This window comes from Bemisia tabaci, chromosome 3, assembly GCF_918797505.1.
Source record: "Bemisia tabaci chromosome 3, PGI_BMITA_v3".
NCBI classification, from domain to species: Eukaryota; Metazoa; Arthropoda; class Insecta; order Hemiptera; family Aleyrodidae; genus Bemisia; species Bemisia tabaci.
Genome location: NC_092795.1, coordinates 57,604,469 through 57,622,798, shown reverse-complemented (window position 1 = coordinate 57,622,798; position 18,330 = coordinate 57,604,469). Strand labels below are relative to the sequence as shown.

Here is an 18,330-nt window from a genome sequence, read left to right as displayed (position 1 = left end):
AAAATAAAAATAAAAATAATCGAACAGTTCGAAAAGTTGAAATTAAGATCCGTCTTTTTCGATTTCAGCGATTGGTATGCCTCAACTGGACTGCGTTTAACAGAAAGAAACCAAGCCACATCAGCTATTGCTAAAAACTGGGCAATTTAATTTTTTACGAGAGTAAGTTTGTGCGGATTTTTTTGAACATTTTAAGGAATTTGCTTCGTGCCATGGAGAAAAATCACGGAAATTTGCGCGAAAATCCGCACAACCGTTTTCATGTAAAAGATTAAATATCCCAATTAAATTTGGCAATAGCTGACGTGGCTTGGCTCCTTCCTGTTTAACGCGGTCCAACGGTGCATACGTCGCTCATTGATTGAACTCATGCTTATTTGAAGAAATTGCGGGTTCTTCTCATAATTTTCAGCTCTGTCCTCTAATAAAATAAAAAAATTGTATCCGCTTCAAAGTTGTCCCCAAAAAGTGTTGGGGCTGTATTGATTAGTCGTTAAAGTCATTAATGTCTACATGGGTGCTTCCATATTTGAGTCCACTTTGCTGAGCCGAGCTGTATGTCATTCTCTTTAGACCACACTAGTCATGTCTTTTTTCTTTCTACTTTTTCACAACATTATTTCTCACCGATATCCACCTGGAGCAGTAATTTTATTTTGTGATTAAACTACAGAAAAAAGAAAAATGAACTTCAGAAGATGCATCCTTAAATCGTCACTTCCAGGCAAAGTATCACAAGCGCCATGCGACGTTAAAAATTTCCGCCGCCATTAATTTTTTACAGAGAAATCGTTCAACGAAGCTGTCCGAAAATTACACCGAATTTTCTTTGTGCTGCCGATAAAATTTAGTGAAATTTTCGAACAGATTCAACCAACAATTTATCAGTAAAAAAATAAAATGGCGGCGGAAATTTTTAAACGTCGCATGGCGCTTGTGATACTTTGCCTGGAAGGTGACGAAATGTGGAATTTATCGGTGCAAAAGGCTATGAAGAGTCATAGTTGTTTTTATACCAAAAATACTCAGTGTTACCTTATTTACTTTTAGTCAATTTTATAACTTAAAAAAGAATTACCCTTATTTTCCCTCCTTTCATAGAGAATGGAGGAAAGAAGAATTTATCCATTCATGTCGGGTACTATTGTCGCCTTTGTACATTTTTTCCTCATAGACTTAAAATATTGTATATTAGATAGAGTATTCAAACCAGTATTGTATATTTTAAGTTTACTTAAAAATAAAATGTATTATTTTTGCAAATTCAATAGTTTTCCTTCCTTCAAAAACAATGAAAAAAAAGGAATTTAATATCATACTGTCAGGAATATTTTTTTAAATATAAGTTTCTAATAATTTTGACTTACAATTTTAACGATTTAAACTATGGAGTGGATAGTTTGCTTCTTATGTAGCCTACCACTTTTCGCGTAAGTCCATGCAGCTCATATGCAAGTCTGGACATTATCGGAGAGTTATTCAGTAATTCAAATATACTTAAAGTAAATCTTGGCAAGACATCAATTACAAAATTAATTTAAGTCGTTAAAAGAGAAAGGTCAATATTAAGAGTAAAATTCAACATAGTTCATCGGAGGGCAAGGCTTGCGGGCAACACCAGACATAAATCCTCAAAAGATACTAATAAAAAGCCTCGAGACGATAGCCTATCTTGTTTGTATCAATCGAGTTCAATAGTTTGAGGACTTGGAAACTACCCACGATTTCTTTGTATTTAGACTGAATAATGTTTCGAATACATTGGACTTGAGATGTTTTGTGAAATAAGCAATCTTTCACATGAATTTCTAAAATAGCTGAAGTGAAATGATTTTTGTAAGAAGACGCAAGTCATTCATTCTTTGCATATAAAGTGATTTTAGGTGACAAGTTCTCGTAACCCCCGAGAAATAATTGAGGCAAAAAAAATATGCAAAATTAATTTTTTAAAATTTTTTTTATTATTTGTGGCGAGGTTTTCAGGCGTATGACTCGAAGGAAAACAAGTATTCTCTTTACAATACAGGGAACAGAGATTTAGCGAGCTTCTTATAGAATGCAGTCACAAAAATCTATTTCCGACGATAGGTATAAAAGGAATGACTAGACTTGGGCTCTTTTTCTTTAAAAAATTCAGAGGTAAAGTACGGCATAATTTGACAGAGGTACCATACCATGAGTTTAATACGCTTTATAACCGACTCCTGTATGATGATGGGCGAAAGGATTAATACCACCGTGGTATCCGCGGAGAGTAGGGTTATAGAGCTCGATTTGATGTTTCACTGGACTAAGTAGAGAGAGCGTGCCTGGTGCTTTGGTTTTGGCAATGGGGTCAGATCCTGGTAAATTGTTCAGAAACGCAGAAAAGAGACCACTGTTGATTAAATTATTCAGGAAACTAGCCGGTAACTGAATAGGAAGCAAATTGTAATTTTTCGACGTGTTGATGGTGCTAACTGAAGAATCTTGCTCCTGAGTATTTCCTTGGTCCTTGGCTGGTATAATGACGAGGGCAGGGATTTTTCCAGGTTGCGCTTCAGGCACCGTTGGTACTTGTGGGGTTTCTCCCTTGGAGGGATCACCTTGGACTAAAGTTTTCGGGTCTCTTGGCCAGTTTGTACGGACACCGTCGGCATTGAAGTCTGAGATTGCGGGCGTTACCGGCACAGGGACAGGTGCAGGTAATGGTACAGGCTCAACATTATTTGTTAAAGCTTTGAAAAATTGAACCTCCTCGTCTGCATATCTCACAGGAACTGCGTTGTCGTAGGGGGTAAACAGCGGTTTCTTAATCGGAGATACGATAACATTACCAGGTTTTTTGCTCAAATCCCAAATGGAGGGGTTGTAACCCGGTGGTTGAAATGACGGCTCGGCGGGGTGAAAAACCGGGTTCGTTTGGTGGTTGAAATTCTGAACGGGATTTGTGTTGTCGAAAGAATAAATAGGGTAGTTTCCGTAGTTTGGCTCAACGATACCATAATTTATATTGTTTGTTGCGACGGGATATGATGACTTAGGTTTCGATCCTAAAATTTTTGCGAAAGGATTTTTCGCGGAAAACAAATCCTCCTCAAACTTGCCCTTGGGGTTCAGCCAATCAAAGCAACCGAGGTATGGGTCCTGAACGAGTGGATCATACCGTGTGCGGTATCTCGCATCTAAGCGACCGTCATTTGACCCTGCATCTTCAGCCTTCCCCAGACTAGGTTGAATCCTTCCTGCTTCAAAGGCCGATTCCTGTCCTTGAGGGACACGGTAAGAATCCTGGCTATTCAGCTGATCATGGTTTTCTACGCCACGCTGACCGGGAACTGATTTTGCGTCTGGCATAATTTTCCCAGAAGGGACCAGGTTAGGTTTTGATTCACTAGTTTTTGGAATATTTACCGAAACACTCGAACCCGAGGGACTAATGCCATTTGGTTTTGAGCTGGATTTTGCATCGTCTGGTAGATTCGGATTGAGTTGCACTCGAAATGACTCAGCAGTTGGATTTGCAGCCTTCCTCTGATATTCAGGTGTATGGAGCCCATCAGAAATTTGATCTCCTGATTTTAAGTTATTTTTAAGGCTCGCGCCTAAAGTTGGCTCATCAACCGTACGGTGAAAAAATGCATCTAATTTTGGGTTTAGTCCTGAATTGCCGGACAGCAATGATTTGATCAGGGATCTATGAATCGGCAAAATTTCATCTGAAGTACTCTCCTGCTGTAAAAGTTTCTCAATGAGGGTTCTGAACGGTGGTTGAATCTGGTCCAATGCCGGACTCGGCACTTCTTCAGAGAGTGATCTCAGTGGATGATCGTCCGCTGACCGAAAAGGCAAAGGAAGGCCTTTCATCCGTGACGTCAAAATAGGTTGGGGTGCATTGGGCTGGTCCTTTCTGAATCCTGGTTTTAACCCTTGACTGCTCGATACCAGCGAATCAGGTCTGGGTTCAAATGAATTCTCCTCCGAGAAGCGCTCAATGACTGGGTAATCATCCATCGGATACACGTAATCGGTCAAGTAGTAGTCACTTGGGAAGAAAGCATCGTCCTCATCGCGATAGATTTCAGGGCGTAGACGTCTGTTGTGTTGATAACGATTTGGTCCGTAGGAACCGCCGGGTGCAACAGGATATAAAGCGGGGAAATCAACCCATGGGTTGAACAGATCGAAGCCCCTTCTTATCATGGGAATTATATGTCTGGGATCGGCGACTTCATCTGAGTGTTTGGAGTTGGCCCTTTCACCGGATTCAACCGGATTGATTCCGTATGTTCCGTAATTCTGTAATGTTGGATTGAAGGAGATAGGTGTAACTGTATTTTCTGCTTGAAGCCTTGCGTCACGCATGCGGTCGGATTTTAGAGACGCAAGACTGCGGAGATAGGGTATTTGGGGATATTTTTCTACGTATTTTAAGTTAGCCACGCCATCGGATAAAATAGGGCTCATCGAGGCACTGTTGTAAGGTAAGGATATTTCTTGACCGTCTTCCGAACGCAGAGGATAGTTTACAGGATCAATTTCTAAAACGTTAATAGGCGCACTTATTGCAGAAGGTTCTTCATTATATTTTGGAGCCTCAGGGTTACTAATGAGGTTAGTATTTAAGGAGTTAACTGATGCAAATTTTGGAGGGGACGGTGGTAGGAGATCATCTGTGCGGCTGAGGTCATTCGTGAAGCGAGGTGAGACCGGCACAATATTTTGTCGATCACTTACGGAGCTTGATTCGGTCGGATATATTGACAAAATTTCATTGGGGTAAAATGGTTTTTTAAAATCATTTGTGTAGCCAGGGTTACGTGCATGAGTCACATCAACGGGGCTCATTGGTGGAAGATTGTACCGCGGTTGAGACAATTTTTGAGCGTCAAAATAATTTGCGGGACTGCTCGCTTGTTTTGTCTGGGGAATTTTTTCTACCGCGAGAATAGGAGATTTGAGTGGTAATATGTAATCTCCAGCAACTTTAAAATCATTTACTTGATTTGAAGCGAGAGCGTTAGCTGGTGCAAGGTTGATGGGGTAAGGCAAACCGCGGACATACGATGCACTTCTTGAGTCGCTCATGCGGTCGGACAAAAGCTGATTTCCTCCCTCAACGTTAAGAGGGTAGGATATTGATTCTTGGGTTGTGTCTGGTGAAAAGTATTTTACCGGGCTGATTTCGTGAGCGTAAGGTATTTGCTCATTATCTACAGCGAGCTTAGGGAGACTATCGTAAGAAGATTTCAGGGAATGTATCGATGCAAGATTGAGAGGGTAAGGTAATTTACTTCTTGAGTTCTGGACGGGATCAACCACGACAGGGCTAACAGTCGCGAAATTGTTAGGGTAAGGTAAGGTGCGGAGATCCTCAGCGTAAGGAGGGTCGTTCGTCCGAAGAAATTGTGGAGGATTCTGTAATGTAGAGCCCTGGGGGAGAGGTAATTTTTGAGAATTGTCTATTTGTTCGAAGTTACCGCTTAAACCGCTGGACCTGAGTGAGTTTATCGGTACAAAGTTCAAGGAATTAGTCAATTTTTGGGAATCCGTGGTAAGTATGGGACCATGGGCTCGTTGATATCCAAAAGAATTTACCGACGAGGGTCCCGCATAAGGATAGAAGGTTGTTCTGTCACCTTCCAGAAGCCCAGAGTCACTGGAAAGTTCAGATACAAGAGGATTTTTAGGTGATGGATTAGAAGAAGGAGGTAATTTCTGGTTATCACTTATGCTCCTCGGATCACTAATGGGGTTGACCAGAGAAGGATTGACGGACGCATGGTTGATGTAAGGTAATTTTTGATTATTTTGAGCGTATCCGAAGTTGCTGCTAGAGGTAAATGCAAGTGGGTTCCGCGAATACTGATAAGGATTGAGTAACTTTTGATAACCTCCTGTTTGTTTCAAGTCATTCACGTCTCTTGATCCATAGTTTTCTTGCGGCAAAGCACGATAAGGCGTGAATACTCCACGCAAAGTCTGAGACTGTTCAGCAGGGTAAGCGGCACGGCTCACATCAAGTGGGTCCCGGGCTGAAACGTAGAAGGAGGATGGTGGTCCTTGAGAGTGCCTGAACTCATCCGGATCGGCGACGAATTCGGACTCGGGTGGCGGGTTCCTACCGGGATATATGTAATAGGTGTACCTTAATCCTTGATCAGTAGCGCGGTCAGCGTCGACGAAGCTTTGTGGGGCGTAATAGGAGGGGTGCAATGGTCCCGAGTAGTCTTCCGGTGAGCTTACCAGGTCGTTCCGGGCGAACTGCATGGCGAGGATCGGATCGACGACGCGCACCAGGTTGGCGGTGTAAGTGGGGTTGCCTTCGCCGTCCGTCGTGTTGAATGAGCTCAAGAAGGGAGAGACCACGTTTTTGATGGCATCCCCACCGGGCATGAACGAGAATATCATCCCTTTAGTGAGGGAGCTCGCCAGAATGGAGTAGAAAATCAGCGGGAGTCGCATTTTGCTCTAAAACACGTGAGAAACTTGGTTTAAGGAACACAGGCCTGAACATTTTTAGCGTATTGAAAGTGTTAATATACAAAATTATGGTAGTGGCACTTTGTGTAATTTTTAGTTTGATGGATAGCCAGTGCTATGGGTTAAAATAAAATGTTAACTCACATTAACTTGAATTTGAAGAATTTATTAGTTATTAGTCAAGTCTTCAATTTCAAGTTAGTGTGAGTTAACATTTTATTTTAACCCATAGCTCTGACTACTCAACAAACCAAAAAAAAAAACACATTTATCGTTGAAATATTGGACTATAATTGGACCGCGTTTGACAGAAAGGAACCAAGCCACTTCAGCTATCGCCAAATTTTACTGGGCAGTATAATTTTTTTACGAGAGAACGTTCGTGCGAAATTGCGGATTCCTTTGAAAATTTTAAGGAATTTGCTAATTACCATGGAGAAAATTCATATAGGATGCATATAGAAGTCAATAAAAATACTGCTCATTTGCTCGTTACACTTTAACGGTAATAATATCTTGATGGTACAAAACTTTTGCTTACCGATATTTCTATCGGTTTTAGGTTTTAGTTTTTAGAAAAGTAGAAAAAGCTATGAGAAAAAGTTTTCATATCAGCCTGAAAGCTACTTTTAAAATCACTGAATATTTGCAGCACTGTGTAGATTAAAATATTTAAAATAAAATATGTCAAAAAAATCAGATGTTATGGCAAAATTCAGCTGCAATGGGCAACCGAAAATAAAAAATCAGCAAATTCTTGTTATTAGTCATACAAAACTGAAGTACAAAAACCCCCGGCAGCTGCTCAGGTTAACCCATTTCAACCATGATTAATATGACTATATTTTGGCATTTCAACTGCGAGTTCTCGCATCGCGCCTTCAATTTTGCAGATACAACACAGACATCCGTCAAGCACGAATAGTTGTATCTCTGCGCCGTCATCAAAGCGAGACTTTTCTCTCACTATTTTTCCGTGTTGTGTTGGGTTAGTGTGTCTTATTAGTAATGGTACTTAAAAGGCTACTTGAACAATACACCCCAAGTATGACTTGGATTAAAGTCGAGGTAAAAAAAAAGAACTTGAACCGGGAAAAATGAATCTACCGAGAAAGTTAAAAACGCGCTATAAATGACGGAGACAATGCAACTGGTCGAGAAAGAACTGTTTCGAAAATAAAACGCCAAATTCCGAGGCCCAGATTCTATGTCGGGGAAAGTGACACATGAGACGTTGATTTATAGTTATTTCCCGACTAGTTGCATTGACTCCATCATTTAGAGCGCGTTTTTTAACTTTCTCGGCAGATTCATTTTTTCCCGGTTCAAGTTCTTTTTTTTTTTTACCTCGACCTTTAATCCAAGTCGTACTTTGGGTGTATTGTTCACGAAGCCCTTTAAGTACCATTACTAATAAGACACACTAAGCCAACACAACACGGAAAAATAGTAAGAGAAAAGGCTCGCTTTGATGACGGCGCAGAGATACAACTATTCGTGCTTGACGGATGTCCGTGTTGTATCTGCAAAATTGAAGGCGCGATGCGAGAACTCGCAATGCTCCGCTCTAGGCTGTCTACTATGTGCCGCTAAGACTCGAGAGAGAAAAAAAAAGGCTTGATTACATTTCTCCTATCTTCGGCTGTTTTGCTAACGTAGCCCTTAAAACACCACTACAAATAAGACAAACGAAACCGACACAATGAGGAGATGGAGCAAAGGAAAGAACATGTGTTGATGACGGCGCAGGGATACGACTATTCGTACTTGATGGATGTTTGTGTTGTATCTGCAAAATTGAAGGCGCCATGGCGCGAGAAGTGAGCTTGCGATGCTCTGTTATATGCTACCAATGAATTGTCGCTTTGATTTGGGAGAAAAGTTTAAAAATACGAGACCCCAAAATGTCTTTCCTATCTTCGGCTGTGTTGATATATATCTTCTTTTTTTTCAATTTGATGTCTTATTACTTTTTTAAAAATATATTTGTGACCGATATCTAAAGTTCGGATGTACCGGCCCCATAAAACCAGCGGGGCACGTGTTTTCAGCGATTCCGGGTCAGTTTGACCCGACTAGGGCAACTAAGGGTTAAATTTCATTAATTGGCGAAATCTCAGCACCTATATCGTTGCTTTTAATCGAACTAAGTAAACTATTAGCTCAATAAAAATTGCACAAAAATTTATTGGAGAAACTCAAAATCACAAGCTCTAGATTCTCAGCCAGGGAAACGGTAATGTGAGCATGAATTTTGCGTTCTTTTTCTATCAATTGCATCGACTTTATTATTTATAGGGTCTTTAACTTTCTCGGATCGAAATTTGAAAAATGTCCATAGGCGCGAAAATATCATTGGAAAAAATTTCGAGCTCTACACTGTAAAAAAGGAGGGATGAAACACAGACTGAAAAAGAATTATCATTTTCTTTAATTGCTAGCGAATCAAAAAATCTGTAAAAAACGTTATGAAAAGTGTCCGAGGCTGTAAATGCCTGAACTATAAAATTAAGTTTCCCTGGATTTAAAGACTGATGAATCAACATTAATATGTTCAGCGTGCACTTTAAACCAGTAGCAGTCCCTTTCATGTTGAAAATCACACCAAAACTAAGTATCTTTAAGAGCCATGCAGTGTATCTCACATAAATATTTACTCACCAATTCACTTGTGCGGAGACCACGTTAAGTTTATTTTAATCACGAAAGTTTAATGATGAACGGAATTAAACTTGAGACATCTCAGCCGGAAAACTGACTGCAGTAGAGTGATGAAAGTTGAAATGATCACGAGAATAATATCTTGGGAGGATCAGGATTTGGCGCTTGATATGAGATCATTGGCCATTGCATCATGCTGGAAATTCTCCATTGAGAAAAAATTGGACTTGTTGCGTCTGGCCAGCTGTCATCGGCCTATTTACATTGGGCTGTTTTGATTCTCTGTTGTTAGACATTAGCTTTCGCGGACGCTCTGAGGAGCTAAGTTTTGCAGAAAAACGGTAACAACAAAAACAAACGCCTCTGTAAAGTTCAAAACAGATTAATGGTGGTGTAAATAATGCAGGAGACTATATCAACTGGTGATACCATAGCGGGACGAAATAAAGGCAGTGCCCTTTCCACTAATCAATAAATTCGTCAAAATATTTTATTTCTATCGAAATAAGCGAGCATGTTTTGATTTTTTTTAAATCATGGAGTCGCTATCTAAGTTGAAAGTTTGAATTTCAGAGGAGGCATGGGCATTGAACCTCCTCCGATCTTTGCACTTACCTCTTATGTGGTGCAACAGGATGACATATCTGTTCTCGACTCAATTCAGATGGAGTCATCAAGAAAAACAACAGAAACCTCTGGTACAGCGAGGATACTTTCAGCCTCATTTTAACCCAGGTACATCGGGTTAAACCTTTCTTTGAGCTTCTGCGGCATAGTAATGAAACGATATGGTGTAGCAAAATTAAAAAAAAAGGATAGAATAGAAAGGAATAAGAGAGTAGAGGAGAAGAGAATGGAATAAAAACAAAAATTAATTAGAGCGTAATACTTTAATTATACTTTCCTGTAGAATGACAGATAAAAATATATCTGTTGATGATCGAAGAGAGAATATTTGAAAGAAACCACCGTAAAACAATATGTCTGAGCAGTGTTACTTTACTTCCTAAGGAAGCATGTACGTATGTTTACACCATTGTTTAATTAGCTGAGGTGGAAGGGTGATAAAGAGAAATTAAAACCTCAATGTTGGGAAATCAGGATTTTTTGGCGCAGTTATTTTGAATAATATTTTTCTAATCTGGATCTGCCGCCTTCGACTAAAATTTTTCCACGATTTTCTCTCGATTACTTCTCTATTTTCCCCGTATTTTTGGGAGTCGTACTTATAATGTTCCTATCCTTGTCTAACATCCCGTGGTGAGCTTTTTCTAATGTAAAAAATACGATTGAAAATTAGCGATTTCTAACAAAAGTATAATAAGTGAGAATGTATAGAGTCACTTCTCATGTATAGAGTCATCTTACGTTTATTAACGATCATCACTAATTTTTTTTTTAAAATTGCGCAGCCCCTCGCCTTACACTGAGACATAATTTTCTTTTGAAATTCTGACGAGGGCAAAAGTAGGGATGAGAGCGAATAAGGTTGGACCGCGGACTTGGAAAAAATAAAGATGAAGGAAGATGGATTGGACATATTATCACCGCCATTTAGTTGAGCATTACCACGAGGAAAGGGCCTGCATCGATAATTGGGATTAAAAATCTTCTGTAGCAGAGCGTGGTTTCGATCCACGGACCTCTGGGTTATGGGCCCAGCACGCTTCCACTGCGCCACTCTGCTCTGTGGAAGGCGGGGGTAATAATAGCAGAGCATGAAATAAGGCGCGCCCGCCACTCCGCACCGTACAGTGGTTCCGGAGTCCGCACCTCCGAATCCTAATCTCCCTCGCCACGGCACCAGTGAGCGCCGCGCTGGCGCCGACCACATGGGCCATTCGTTGACTTAATCTGCCAGACTTAATTGGTGTCAGAAAAAAACGCTCTATAAGCGCCCGAAGAGATCTAAAGACCTTCGGAAAAAATATTTATCCTTGTAAATATTTTCTTTGAAATAAAAAATGAACTAATGAAAAGTAACTAAATTAATAGTGTATTTAAAAAATAAGTATGGGGGGTGGCGGAAATAGTGCTGGGTCCACATTATTCTGCGCGGAATACTAGGCCAAATTTTCATCAAATTCGAAAAATTTGAACTCCGAGTGCCAGTGCAATGCTGGGGGGGGGGGGGGGGGGGGTGCTCAGCTCGGGTAGATGCACTGGAATTTTAACCTTAACACACGCTCCCCTCTCAGCCTTGCACTTATGACTCTCTCGCACTTTTTTGAATCTAAAGAAATATTTTTTGGGAAATTTTGATCTTATGTCTCTTGCAGAATGGTGTGGCCTCAGTCTACCCATTCTATCACCCCGTTACTCACCGTTCTGGCCACATTTTCAGTTTTTGTTTTGTTTTTGTTTTTTTGGTTTTTTTTTTGGTTTTGTGTATAAAGTAAATAAAATTCTCGGAGAAATTACAAATATGAAAAAAGAGAGAATATAATTTTACATTCTCAAGGATTTTCGGCTTTTTCAAATAGAATTTTGCAGAGTCTGATTTTCACACGGCGTTCGCCATTTTTACGTCAATTATAAGCACGTGCTGAACGGAGGTAAAGGAAGCATTGCTCTTACAATCATCTTAGGGATTCCAGTTCCAAATCTTTTTTCTACTTATAGTTATAATGTAATTATTTTTTGGTAATAATTATTTCTGCTGTGGTAACAATCCAACATTGTTATCGGGACGAAAGGACCTAGTTGAGAATTGTGATAAGAGTTCGCGATTCATTTTTTTCTCCATGTGGCAGCAGTTTCACATTCCCAATCTACTATGCTAAGGAAAAACGCCGTATGAACCTTCAGGCGTTTACAAATTTCCTTTGATACAATAAAAATTTCTTGGTAGACTAATCAATATTTTTCTTTCAATTTTTCGTGTAATTTTGTTTACTGCCTATTTCTTCTTTACTTCCTGAGAATATCAAGGAGAAAAATTCATGTTTTTCCACAAAAATAAACATTTTATGGGAGAAAATTTGGCAACTCTCGAATGTTCATACGGCGTTTTCCTTAACACGGCAGTAATGCCCTGAGCCCTCTGCCAGGTCACATTAATCGTAAAACTAGCATTTGGGAATAGGATCATAAGGAGCATTCCTAAAAAAGTTGAGCGTAGCGTAACGGTGCGGAAAGTTCTTTTTGAATGAGATAAATTACGGCTTTGAAATTATTTTTGAGGCGTTGCAAAAACTCTGGATGTGCATAAATAGAAAATGAGTTACAAATGTCTCCGTTGAAATTAGCGCGGTAAAAAATGGTAAAATTTTTGAAAATACGGCGGAGCGATCAGCAAAAATTCTGATAAAAAAATGTCGATAAATTGCTGTTTACTCAGTGTAAATATAAGTGTTACACGCGCTGGCAAAATCGCCCACTCCACGGATTGGAAAACACTTGGCTCAGTCCACAAACTAGTCGATGTTCTTGCCGAATCCGTGAAATGAGCAGCCAGTCCGAGGACTAGCCGGCCAAAAGTCTGGAAAGTTCACCAAGGGGGTGAGTCGTTACTTTTCAAAGCAGTCCATACGATAATCGACGAATGCCCCTTAGAAAAGCTAGACTGAGTTGGTTTTTGCGCCTTGAGCCTTGATACAACTATTCGTGTTTCACGGATGAGCGTGTTGCATGTTCAAAAATTGAAGGCACTCTTGCTTTCCTCACCTCCTTAGGAATTCACGGAAGTTGTCGTTGGCTGTAGCACTCGCATTACAGGGTATCTGTGTAGGAAAAGCATTGCCATCCTCAACCCTTTTGATACACAGAAGTGCAGCTCTTTGCTTTGTCACCGAATTTCAGGACCTCGTGGAATTTCCAATTTTCAACTTTTGAAATAAGTCCTGAACAAACTTTCGTTGAGCACCGTTTTCCTGTTGGTTTCATTCATCTCTCCCTTGCGAATAAAACGTTACATTGACGAAGTTTTTTTACCAGGCTTACGGGTTTGTATTTAAAACTCATAAATTATTATTAAAATTCCTAAGAGAAAATAAAAAAATAAAAAATTGTAGAATTCAAGCAGAATAAATAACCTGTAATTTAAGGCTGTTGTTTAAGGTTTTTATTTGGATACTTTTAAGCTTCATTTTAAATCTCGCAAAATATTAGTCAGAAATCGATGAGTGGGAACATTCGTCGGTTAGAGTATAGGCAACATTGAAAATTAACGATCTGCGCCATTTTCAGACTTTTGACCGGCCAGTGGCGAGGCGTGAATGATCGATTATGCGATATCATCGATTCATCTGCCATTGATTCCCACTACAAGGATCGATAAACAGGGTGTTCAAAACGAACACCTTAATAATCGATTCTTTATTATAGCTTCAAATGGGGAAATATCTATTATCGATTGTTCACAAATCAGAGAAGCGACGTTATGTGCAAATGAATTAGGTAAATTCGAAAGATTTGCGTGAATTCGATTTATTACGTACTTTCTTTTTATTTAATTCATACGCACGCAGCTCCTTTTAGCATAAACACGTCGATGGTAAAATTTCTATGCAATAATCGAATATTGCTTCGGGAGGGAATGAAATATAAACGAATACCAATAGATTGTTTGTTGAATTTATTTATTTATTATAAACATCAAATTTAACGAAAATATGTGATTACGTTTAATTTACATTCTAAAAAAACGAAAAATAAATTTTACAAATAAATAATAAAGTACAAAATGTGATGGATAATAATCACATAACATGAAAAATGCTCTTCATTTTTTTAATGTTTAATTTTCTCGAATCTTTACTGAAGTCTTGAACCATGCTCGAATTAAAAGAGGAAATGATCGAACAGATTTTCAGTACTCGGACTCGCCGGGTCGATCTGCGAAACAAGAAAAGAAGAAAAAGATAATTAAACGAACACCTACGAATAAGAACCGTATTTTTCACTGCGTTCACTCGCTTTCTTTCCTCTTCTTCTTTTTTAAATTGTTGGTTTTAAGTAGAACATGCGCTGCTAGTGGCTGCTAAAAGCTGGCGCGAGGAATCCTACGAATCGTCAAAATTAATGCTGAGCAAGCTTAAAACAGATCAGTGGCTTGGGCGCTTTGTGATATATCGATTGAGCTCCCATTTAAAGCTACGAGAAACGATCGATAAACAGGGTGCTCGGAACGAACACTTTAATAATCGATTCTTTACCTCGGCTTCAATAGGGAATATCGATAAAATGTATGCTCCCATCAGGCGTTATCATCTCAGACGGCGCGGTATGTGAAATCTTTTCGATTGTTTCAGAATCAAATTTTAAAAAGACGGCAAGGGACCAAAATACCAAGAAGATCATCCAATACCGCTATGTGATAACGACACGAGTAATGAAATAATGTTGCCAAATTAGATTATAAAAAAAACCGTGTGAATATTGCTTCATGATGATAAGTGTAAATTAAGAGAAATAATTAAGCTCTTTCAGGAAATTTGCCCTTAATTTTTGGTCTTCATTTACTTGAAATTTATGTTCCCAAGGCCCGAAGCGTTAGGTAAGGAGATAATTTGTTGAACCAGGTGCGTAGCAAAAAAAAAATAAATGGTCGTAAAACTATGGAAAAATGTAGAAACTGGACAAAACTGAACAGTCAAAAAATTAAAAAAAGCAAGAGAGGCGTTAACTGTTATCAAAAGCAAAACGCGTTGTGGGAAATATCAAAAATATCTATTTGATAATGTATAATGTCTCGCTGTTAGAAAAGCGGCAAATTCTGAAAAGTTCAATGAGAATCATGTATATATGCTGGCGATTTAGTTCTTTGTTGTGAGATGAATGTAAAACTCTCACGAACAAGCACTATCGAACGAATATTATTGTGCATCATGTAATTGACTGTCTAATAAAAATACGAGTATTTTATCTCGTAGCGATCTCAGCCAATCTCAGAGCTCACTCTTTGAGTTGGGTAAACGTGAAACGGTTTTGTAAAACTTATAGTTGGATGAAGATGAAAGCAAAACAAAAAGAGAAAAAAAACCCCTCGAAAATCCAAGAAAAAAACACGAGACAGGAAAATTACTACGACAATAGACCAATAAAAATAATGAAAACATCAGCAAAAATGAAAAGAAAAAAATGTGGCTCATCGATTTTTGAAATAATACTAGTAAATTGCTTTAAAAATTTCATCCGAGAATGAAAGGGTGTAAAATCAAAATTGAATGATTCAAGTTCCCTATCCAGAGTTTGGAAATTGATTATTACCTTTTACTTATGTGCCTAATTTGTGTGTAAGTGTGAGAATTGATGGGTTGATCCATATTTTAGATAAAATGAAGAATATAGTAACATCATGAGAAAAGCATATCTCTATACTTCATCTTGAGTTAAAGAGTCTAAAAAAACACGATTTAAGAGAAAGAACCAGCGAAAGAGTGATGATGAGATTAATAATTCAGACCGGAATAGATCTAATCACAGACAAAGCCCACAGGAAACAAAAAAGAAAAACTTTAAACAGAGACGAGAGACGATAAGAGGTTTGGAAGGAGAGAAAGAAACTGTCAGATATTAATCTACGTAAACGTCTTGAATTATTAGCAACAGTGAAAACACAAATTCGTTGTGGAAAAATTTGTTGTAGATACCTTAACATGATTTTACATTTTTAATTAGGGAATCTTCTTGTTGAGTTAGTTAGGTGATCAGGGTATGTGAGGAGTATGAGATAATAGACGTGTCAAAAAAATAATGCAAATGAAGTCTTCGAGAGAAAGTCTAAGTCTAAGTAGATTTAAAGTAACCTATAAATATTTTATTCCAGTAAACTAATAAAAGAGTGTAAAGGTAAAAAAGTAGAAAAATGAAAAAAGAAACAGAATCAACTACCTGAGTTTTTAAATACTTTATGAGGACCTAACCTAAATTATAATGCTAAAATAAAAGCCAAGTTCTATCCTGTGCTTGAAAAACCGTAAATTATTTAAAATTTGCGTATGAGTGATTCAGGGAGCTATTTTCAGTTACTAAAGCAAATTATACTTGAATTTGTTACGTTTGTATATCACTGTCATAAGCTAATCCTTATTCTGATTGGCACTGTTTTGAGATATTATGTATCTTATGTGTCATGGTTAATGAGTGTAATTTTTTTTAGCGACGACGTCATACGTATTCATTATAAAACATCGAATAAAATGTTTTTCGATGTCATGAGGCCTGAAATAGCTTCAGTTAACTGCGACTGAGAAGAATTGTAGAATACTTCCTCTACAGTTTATTTGGTGATTATTTGATGATTTATTTGACTAATTATTTAATGATAACGCATTATTTTTAAATGCAAAATGGAGCCTGCTTTGATTGAATAGAAGTGCAAAAATCCGAGTCTTATGAGAATAGTGCAACTGACATGCGTCATGGAATAATGTAACAAAAATGCTTGCTCAGGGAGCGTTCATAAATTACGTAACGCACATTTTCAGCAATTTTGACCGCCCTCCCCGCCATGGACCGCTTCGTAACGCAAGCCCGGTCCCCTCCCTTCCCCCTTAATATCTCAAAAATTGTTAGAAACCGTTCTATATGTGGCTGGATAAAATTTGAAATATTTTAAATGATACTTTGTGGGACAAATATAACGTCGTAGAAACTAGGCAGAAATGCATTTTGTTAATTTGTGTTGTCGGTTTTTAACCAATAGTGAGGGTTACAGTTACGTACAACTGACACTGGTCCCCTTCCCCTAGTGACGTAGCGTAACGCAGGCTGATTCCCTTCGCTTAGAGCGATAAGTAATTTATGTTTTTTCATTGAAAATAATCAACGTATAAGGAATCACATTCTAACAGGATTAACGTCAATTGGACGTATTTCTGTCAAACGGAACTAAGTGCATTATGACGTGAGCCCTGTTAAGCACATGTACTCTTATGGGTCTCAGGGCTCATGTCTTAATGCATTAGTTCTGTTTGATAGAAATACGTCCAATTCTAGTTCTCAGTCATCCGTGGGCATCTCCCTGTAAACCCATCTATGATCATTGGACATGGGCTGAGTCGCGACAGTTCGACGTGCCTTTGGAGCAGTTTAAAAGCTTTGGATGGAACGATGTCAACACATTCACCGTGTAAGCTCTCATCGAAATCATACCAGCTGCATCGCCTTGACGAGTCATTTATAAGATTATGGCCTCCATCTGGCACAGTCGTGTCGTACGGTCCTGCAGGAGGAGCCTTTGACTCGGACATCTTCTCTCTCTCGCTCAGATTTCTGGCAAAGACGCACGTTGGTGTTGGCGAATTAAAGCCAGACGATGCAGAGAGATCGCCATCTTGATCTTTCGGTTGCAAAGTTGGTGTTCCAGCGGTCGAATTTTGGTCCTCCGTTACGAGAATCTGAAACAATCTCGAATGCGTCGAGGCGCGTTGATACTTTTTCACTCGGCGACGTCTGATGACGTCACTGACGTCGATGTTCCCGTCTGACGTCACGCCGGAGTCGTCCTCGGACTCCCGACTCCGGGACTCGGGATCGTCGCCGCAAACTTTGATGACCGGTAGATCATTCTCTTTTTCCTCGATCCAGTCCTCGCTCTCTTTACTTTTCCTCTTTTTGCTATTTTCGTAAGCGTCGAATATTCGATTACGGTGATTATTGCTCTCTATGATACGTAATTACTGTTGTAACTTTTTTCGCGGGACTCATCAGCAGACACAAGATTGCATTCTGTAAATGCCTCATTAGTGAAGTTAGGATTTGCGTTAGGCAAGTCTTGGCAATTTTCCTTGGATCTCTTTTCGAAGAAGAGGATTTTATTACCGATCCCGCCCGGACATTTTTCGTCCCCCATATTTTCTGTGATTATGGAGATTTCCTTCGAGTTTTTTCCGCAGTCGGCGATCGATATTTTATTTTCCCTTTCATTATTAATGTGCGTGTTACAACCAGCTATCTTCATTTGCTTCGTTTATAAATCCAACCTCCGAATTATTTTCATTTCTTGAAACTTGCGTTGTCTTCTTAGAGGATTGCGTAAATGTGTCTTTGCTCGTGTTGACAAAAATAACATCAGAGTACCGATGTTCAACTTTCTTAGAAGAGTGAATGCTATTTTTAATCAATAGATCATCATTTGTCTCATCCTCGTTTAGGATTTTCCAAAAGTCGATAGCAGAGTCTTCGTCGGGGTTTGTTGTGAAATTCGGATTGCTACACTTTTCTCTAGAGACACTGTCCGTCTGATTTGTATTATTTTCGATT

General features: G+C 39.0%; 2 protein-coding genes and 1 non-coding gene across 8 annotated transcripts in view; all 3 read right to left on the bottom strand.

The window, feature by feature from the left end:
• Nucleotides 1–1,938: 1,938 nt before the first annotated feature.
• On the bottom strand, nt 1,939–9,309 carry LOC109034159 (uncharacterized). The gene is made up of 2 exons (XM_019047162.2): nt 9,124–9,309; nt 1,939–6,450 (listed from the first exon to the last, which is right to left on the bottom strand). The coding sequence occupies exon 2, from the start codon at nt 6,442–6,444 to the stop codon at nt 2,182–2,184; it is 4,263 nt and encodes a 1,420-aa protein (XP_018902707.2). The 5' UTR covers nt 6,445–6,450; nt 9,124–9,309; the 3' UTR covers nt 1,939–2,181.
• A 1,429-nt stretch (nt 9,310–10,738) lies between these two features.
• Nucleotides 10,739–10,810, bottom strand: TRNAM-CAU (transfer RNA methionine (anticodon CAU)). The gene has a single exon. It is a non-coding gene; the product is annotated as a tRNA-Met (tRNA).
• Nucleotides 10,811–13,686: 2,876 nt separating this feature from the next.
• LOC109034133 (uncharacterized) overlaps nt 13,687–18,330 on the bottom strand; it is a 70,035-nt gene continuing 65,391 nt past the window's right edge. For all 6 annotated transcript variants that reach the window (XM_019047107.2, XM_019047108.2, XM_019047106.2 and 3 more), the window contains one exon: nt 13,687–13,959. In XM_019047107.2, the coding sequence (XP_018902652.2) occupies nt 13,934–13,959 (26 nt within the window). In that variant the 3' untranslated portion in view covers nt 13,687–13,933. The remainder of the gene's footprint in view (nt 13,960–18,330) is intronic.

Coding starts and splice junctions, on each gene's coding strand:
- LOC109034159 (XM_019047162.2), bottom strand. CDS start 6,444: ATGCGACTCCCGCTGATTTTCTACTCCATTCTGGCGAGCTCCCTCACT.